Below are 7,827 nucleotides of genomic sequence, written 5' to 3'. Positions count from 1 at the left end.
CAAAGCAACTTTGGACTTTCTCTGACTAACAAAACAGACCCACTTTTCCATATACATCTGTGAGGCTGACCTCTACTTCACAGACTGTGGGTTTGGGTTGTGAGGGGTGGGGGTGTGGGGGGGAAGGGGAGGGGGAAAGCATGATGTCACACCCAGGACTATATAAGGTACTTCATTAGGCTCTTGCAGACAGTTTGAAAGCAGCTGGAGAAAAAGAAATAGCATAGCCCTTAGTTACTGGGGAATTTTAAAATTTGCATTAAGTCAATCCTCACAGAAAACCAGTTGAATAAAATGCAACCTCAGCAGAAAAGCCAATCCATTCGACCTTTCAAGCAACGGAAAAGTTTAGGTACAGCTCAGGGGGATCCTCCTAGAGAGGTGGGAAACGAGGGGAAAGGATGAATACAGACTTCATTCATTTGTCTGATTAACTCTTCGTGTGCCATTTACACTTTTACAGCAACCAGAAAAGAGGAAGTTGCTGGGATCCGTGCAAAGTTCCCAAGCAAGATACCGGTAAGGAGGTCCCTGTTGTAGAAGGTGGGTGGTGTAATGGTACTGCCGTGAGCCCTGATCAGTAGAATATTGGAACAACCACAGAGCCCCGTGATATACCCTCCCACCAACTCCCACATGAACTCAGTGCTTACAGGCAAGGGATCGTATTCCGTTCCGCTCAGAAGGGAGCAGCTGGCCTTGGTTCAATTTATGTTTAAACGTTTTAACAGGTGATAGTTGAACGTTATCAGAAGGAGAAATACCTTCCCCCGCTGGACAAAACCAAATTCCTCGTTCCTCAGGAGCTGACCATGACTCAGTTTCTAACTATCATTAGGTAGGTAGCAAAACTAGAGATACCGCTCTCTATGTACGGGAGGGGTGGGAGGAGGCAGGGAGAGGACCGCTTTCGTGCTTCTCTTGGACAGGCTCTAGGAGGGGGAGTCTGTCTGTGATTCACCCTTTCTCTTCAGGGTGGCCAGGAAATGTTGAACTTGTACTTAACCTCTTGGAGAATCCTAGGTTGGAGAGCCCCAGCCTGAGGTACCTAAAGAGAGCATTACTTGAGTTATCCTAAAGTCACAGGTGCTTTTTTTTTAAAATACCTAACAAGACCTTTTTTTCCCCCCCCTTTTGGAATTTGTTCCAGAATTCAAAAGAAAGCTATCCAGAGCTTAGTGCAAGCCTACTCTTTCAAGTCACTCTGACTTCATTAAAAATTCATAACTACTTACTGTGTACTCTCTGTCTCCTTCTGTTTGTCTGGCTCCCTCTATATGTCTGTATGTATTTCTGTATGTGGCTGTGTCTTTTTGTCTCTATGTGTTTTCTCAGTATATGACTGTGTGTCTACACGTCTCTTCGGGTGCCTCTGTTGGCATGTGTCTGTATCTATCTCTGCATGTCTCTGTGCCTTAATGTGACTGTCCTTCTCTGTGTCTCAAAAAAAAAAAAATCCAGAGCACCTTAGAGTAGTAGTACCTGCTACCTCCACCATATGCTAGAGGATTCTATTACCCTTTTCCCTTACTTTCTCCATCAACAAAAGAAGGTAGAAGTGAAGGAACAGAAAACACAATTGCCTTCTTGAAACCAAGCATAAAGAGGTGGAATTGGCACACAGGATCATAGAACTCTAGATGGAATGGAAGTAGGAGGCCATCTACTTCAGTCCCCACATTTAACAGATGAGGAAACTGAGAACCATGGAAGTTAGATGGCTTGTCTGAAACCATACACAGAGTGAACATCAAAGTTAGGATTTGAAACCAGCTCCTCAGACTTGAGAGATAGTGTCTATTCCAATGACCCAAGCTTCCTTGGCTATCCATCAATCAGTAAACATTCATGAAGTACCTACTATGTGTCAGGCACTGTGCTAAGCACATCATCACCCAACATATAGATTCAATAAAAAGTACTTGAAGCTAAAAATAGATGTCTAGGAGCTAAGTAAATATGGTTTACTGTATAATTCTCCACCAAAAAAAAAAAAAAAGAAACTAGGGACTTTCCTTGGGAAGTTTTGTAACTTAAATAAGCAGTTTTCTCCCAACATCTCATTCAATGATCACTGCTTAAGCATCTATTATGTTAGAGGCACTCTACCAAGCAGCTGGTGCTACAAGCGTAACACCATAATAGCCTGTGCCAAAGAGTTTACCAAGAAGTAACAGTATCATGTGTACACACATAAGTGTAATGTAAGGCAGAATATGACTGGAATTTCTTATGCAATCTTATTCCTTGTGCTTGTATATTAAAATGCTTGTGTGAGCCAATGATGGTTAAATTCATAACAAAACATGACATTTTTAACAGGAATATACCATAAATGAGGTCAAGAAAATTAAAAAGGGAAGACAACACTCTCCTTATTTTTGGAAGGAGGCAGCAGTCGTATTGACTAGTTTGTGTTTTCCTTAGTATGGTCTTCCATATTATATTTGTGATTGGGAGGAAGCAGAGGGTTAATAATTAGAATTTTTTTTTCTGATACTAGGTCTCCCTATCTCACCCAGAAAGGAAGTGCAATTGCCAATCATGAGCTGACCTACTGTTAATTGGCACTGAAATTTTCACCTGCCTTGTTTTTCCCTCCTAGGTGGATCACTATTCCTTAAGCAGCCTGTTGGCCCTCTGTCCTAGATAAGAGTACTGGACCTGGAGTCAGGAATACCTGAATTCAATCCTGCCTCAGACACTTAGTAGTTGTGTGACCCTGAGTAAATCACTTCACCTCTCTGTACCTCAGTTTTCTCATCTGTAAAATGGGGATGATAATAATAACACCTACCTCCCAGGGTTGTTGTGAGGATATAATATTCATAAAGTGCTTTGCAAACTTTAAAATGCTATAAAAATGCTAGCTATTATTACTATGGTTATTGTTATCATCTTTGCACCATACTTGGTGTGGACACTCATGGGGCTTAAAGGCAGCCAGTGAATAGAGTGCTGGGCATGAAGTCAGGAAACCCTGAGTTCAAATACAGTCTCAGACACAGAGTAGGTGAGACTTTGAGGAAAATTACTTGACCTCTATTTGCCTCTGTTTCCTCAAATGTAAAATGGGTCACAGGGTTGCTATGATGGTCAAATGAAATTTTTTTGAAGAAGTTGGCACCATGCCTGGCACATAGTAGGCACTGTCTAAATTTTTATCCCCTTCCTCTTCCTTTAGCTCTGTTGTGGCTCAGAATTCTCGATTAACCAGCCTCAGTCTCTCTATGGCAACGATTACAGGTGTTTACCACCAGACGGTGACAGAATTAGAATTTGTCATCACCAGCTGCCAGCTCAAATGCCAACAGTGACTTCTCCCAAATTACGCTAGAGTGTTTAACAGAAAAAAATGGTTGTTTGTTTTAAATGTAGAGTTAAGGCCATAGGTTGAGCTAAACACTGGTGGCTCTCCTGGGTTTATCCAGGTGCCCAGTTTCTCTCCTTCCCTGAACATACTTGTTCCGATTTTAACAATTCTGACAGAAATGTTTGGAGGGGCAGAACTGAAATGTATTGGTTAAAGAGAGGACTTATAAGTTCATGGCAAAAATTGCTTGTTTATTTAACATTTCTGAGCAGTCTATGTTGTCTCTATTTTCTTTCTCAGTTAACTAGAGAATGGCCTTGCCCATCTTACCCAGATAATAGTAGACATAAGGATAGGGACTGTAACTGTGGTCTCATTTGCTATCAGGAAACTTCCTCTATCAGTGCAGGTCCAAGTGCTGAAACTTAAGAGTTTTAGAAGGCTCCCTAAAGTCCTAAGAGGTTATGTAACTTACCCAGGGTCACACAATCAGAGGCAGGATCTTAACCATGGGGTAGGAAGCCTTATGGTGGCTGTGGCTGCTTTTCAAAAGAACTTGATAGAAATTTTAATTACCAAGCTTGACCCTGGAAAAGAGATAAGAAAGAAGCTCCCCCTCCCCTACTTTGCAGAGGTGTGTGGGGGTGGGAGTGTCTATGAGTATGTAATATTGTATAAATGTCCTGATCAGGTTGATGTGTTGGTTGGTTTTGTTGAAATATGTTTTTTTTTTCTCCTTTGTTACAAAGGATAGATGACAAGCTAAAGAGGGAAGGGAGAAGGATATATTTGGGAATGAACATGATGTGGAAAAAAAAATTCAAATTTTTTAAAGATCATGACAGAAAGGCCCCAGTGTAATCTGGAGAAAAGAAGCTACGGTTGGAAATTAGGAACCCAGGGTTCTAGTCTCTGCTCTGCCACTAATTGTGTGACAACAGGAAAGAAGGTCAAAAGTATTTGTTAAGCATCTACTATGTGCCAGGCACTTTGCTAAACAGTCTACAAACATAATCCCATTTCATCCTCACAAAAACCCTGGGAGTTAGGTGCTATTTTCATCCTCACTTTACAGCTGAGGAAACTGAAGCAGACAGAGAGCAAGCTTACCCAGGGTCACACAGCTAGGAAGTGTCTGAGGCTGGATTTGAACATGGCCATGCCTAGTGTGCTATCTAATGTGCCACCTAGATGCCTTATAGACAGATCATTTCCCGAGTCTTGTTTTTCTCTTCGGTGTTATGAGGTGTTAATATTCGCCCTACAAGATTGTTCTGAGTCCCAGATGAAATACTAGATGTGAATATTTCCTCAAAAAGATAAAAGTGTCATATAAATATATGGTAGTATTTTAAGAGATGGTTACATAGATATTCAAATACTTGTTGAGCAGAATTAGTTTGGGTTGTATCCTCCATGGGTCAAGTGAAAGGAAACACAGGTACCATTAATGCTCAATCAACCCTTTAAAATGGGAGGGTTAGGGCAGCTAGGTGGTGAAGTGGATAGAGCACCAGCCCTGGATTCAGGAGGACCTGAGTTCAAATCTGGCCTTAGACACATAACACTTACTAGCTGTGTGGTCCTGGGCAAGTTACTTAACCCCATTGCCTAAACAAAATAAAATTAAATTAAAAAAAAATAAAAGACATAAAATGGGAGGGGGTACTCCTTTCTCATAGTGTACATAAAAAGCTCTGCAGTTGGAGTCAGAATACCTGGGTTCACAGTTATATTCTGCTCTTTATTATGTAACATAACGCGCACACACACACGCGCACACACACACACACACACACACTCACACACTTTTCTGGGTCTCAGTTTCTTCCATTGTGCAGTCAAAAGAATGCTTAACTTGAAGTCAGGAAAACTTAGGTTTGAGTCCATCCTCTAAAGCTGCTGAGTTATATGACCAAGGACAAGGAGCATCAGCTTCCTCCGTAGTAAAATAAGGCATCGAGGACATGAAGCAGAAAGGTCACTAGACTTATCAGGGAGACCCGAGTTCAGATCCTGGTCTCAGACACTTACTTAGCTATGTAACCTTTAACCCTCTTAACCTAGTTTTCTGTCTATAAAATGGGGATAATAATAGCACGTGCCTTTCATGGTGGTTGTGAGAATTAAAAGAGATCATATGTGCAAATGTTTACAATACTTAAAGTATTCTATTAAATGCTAGCTATTATCATTAAAACAGAAATAATAATAACATGTGTGCATGGTGTTCAATCATTTTCAGTGATATCTTACTCTATGTGACCCTATTTGGGATTTTCTTGGCAAAGATACTGAATATCTTCTCCAGCTCACTTTACAGAGGAGTAGTTGAGGCAAACAGGGTTAAGTGACTTGCCCAGGGTCACACAGCTAATACATGTTAGAGTCTAGATTTGAACTCAGGTCTTCCTGCCTCCAGCCTTGACACTCTAGCCACTGAGTCACCTAGCTGCCCCAATAATAATACTTAAAACTTCACAGTATTATTGTGAAAATCAAACCAGAGCATGAACAGCACTCCACAAATCTCAAAGAGCATATAAATGTTTTTGGTTTAGTTTGGGTTTTGTTTTTGTTTTTTGTTTTTTTTTAACCAGATCTATGATTTCATTGGTGCAGGAAATTCCTTCTGAAGGAAACTTCCTCTCCCAAGGCAGATCAGACCTGCTGTGCGATGCAGTCTTAGAAGGCTGCCTGAATCACTGAGAGATTAAATACAAATTCCTCATCCCAAGGTCGCTCAGCTAATAGGAAAAGTTTGAACTTGAACCCTGGTCTTCAAAACACTATAGTCTGCTCTCTGTCCACTAAACCAAGCTGCCTTCTCTAGCTCTTAATGATTTTTATATATAAAATGAAGGAACTGAACTAAATAATTTCTAAAGACCCATCTAGCACTAAATAATTTTATGAAAAGGAGGGCTCAGAACTCGTAATACCAACCTTGGACCTTAGATAATGAGTGTTGGGCTTGGAATCCAGAAGATGTGATTTCATATCCTGCCTCAGACATTAGCTGTATGCACTGGTCAGTTCCTTGACCTCTGTTTGCCTCAGTTTCCTCAACTGTAAAATGGAGATGATAATAACAGCACCTACCTTCCAGGATTATTGTGAGGATCAAATGAGATATTTGTAAAGGGCTTAGCACAGTGCCTCTCTCATAGTAAGTGCTTAATAAATGCATATTTCCTTCCTTCTTAGACCTGTAGCCTTTTGTATTCTCAGGCTTAACTCTATCCTCCCTTCTTGTCTTAGGAGTCGCATGGTTCTGACAGCCACTGAAGCTTTCTACCTCCTGGTGAACAATAAGAGCTTAGCAAGCATGAGTGTGACCATGGCAGAAATCTACAGAGATTACAAGGATGAAGATGGTTTTGTGTATATGACATATGCCTCCCAGGAGATGTTTGGCTGCCCATTACTCGTGGCCAACCCTGAGTTGCAGCGGAGCTTTGGCCCAGGCTCCTGCAAACACCTTCAGCCCACATCTGGTTAGGAGGTAACTGTCCTTTAATTGATTCAACAAACTCTGACAAGTGGGATTTGTTTTCTCCAGTGAAAAAGAGGCTGTGCTGCCATAAACTGAATAGAACCAATGAACAAAATCCAAGCATCTGTTTTGTTTTGGTCATTTAAAAAAAAGTGTAAAGCCCTTAGAAAATATTATTGTAAATCAAGCCTCTGTTTTTCAGAATGGGAATGGGTTACTTTATATAATGCCTCATATAATCTCATTGAAGAAGAGAAGAATGGAAGTTGAAATTGTTTAAATGACAAACACTTCTACAGAGTAGGGAGAAACTTGAATGGAGGCATCCTCTGTCCTGTGCCACACTTTAAGAAAAGACTATACTTAAATCCTCTGAGACTATAGAGAATCTCTGTCCTACAAGTTGTCTCTGCCTGGTTAAAAAAAAAATCCCTGTAGCTCAGGAAATCCTGTTTAAAACATATCTGCAAAGTTTGCATTTATTAAAGTTTTTGCTGGTTTATTTCAATAATTAATCATCTGGTCCTTTGTATTGCTCCCCACACAGTCCCAAATTCATGACTGCTCAAAATTCAAAACCATTTTTTAAAAATCCTCCAATGTCCAAACACCAAATCTGTACTACTACTGTGTAATCCCTGGCCACAGCTTTAAGTCCATCTTCTAGTCTCCCTGCTCTAATCAGTGCCTCCAACATGTAGCCTTTGAGACGTTTCACTTCTGTTGAATCGCCACATATGATGGCTTTATCTCCTGAAACATCCCTGCTCCTTTAAACTACTTGCTTGAATTGCTTGAAAACTTACCAAATAAATCACTTTGGTGGTGTTATCAGGACAAGCCCCAGTTCGTTTTTTGGTTGTTTTTTTTTTTTTGAGGGGGAGGGGGACAAGGTTGGTAGTGGTAGTTATTTGTTGGCTTATTTTAAAGTCTGTTTCAGGAAAGGACATCATTCTCAGAGAGTGAGTTTCCTGTCCAATATCCATTGTTGGACACCTGAGAGATTTCTAATGACCCT

General features: G+C 40.7%; 1 protein-coding gene across 1 annotated transcript; it reads left to right on the top strand.

Annotated features, from left to right (window-relative positions):
* Nucleotides 1-245: 245 nt before the first annotated feature.
* LOC114050205 (microtubule-associated proteins 1A/1B light chain 3C-like) lies at nt 246-7,370 on the top strand. Its single transcript, XM_027871843.1, has 4 exons — nt 246-352; nt 464-519; nt 732-838; nt 6,575-7,370. Exons 1-4 carry the CDS (start codon nt 295-297, stop codon nt 6,813-6,815), a joined length of 462 nt encoding a protein of 153 aa, XP_027727644.1. The 5' UTR covers nt 246-294; the 3' UTR covers nt 6,816-7,370.
* The last annotated feature ends 457 nt before the right edge of the window (nt 7,371-7,827 follow it).

Source organism: Vombatus ursinus, unplaced genomic scaffold (genome assembly GCF_900497805.2).
Source record: "Vombatus ursinus unplaced genomic scaffold, bare-nosed wombat genome assembly UNPS02014798.1, whole genome shotgun sequence".
Classification (NCBI taxonomy): Eukaryota; Metazoa; Chordata; class Mammalia; order Diprotodontia; family Vombatidae; genus Vombatus; species Vombatus ursinus.
The sequence above is the reverse complement of the archived record's forward strand: the minus strand, read 5'-3'. Positions and strand labels throughout refer to the sequence as shown.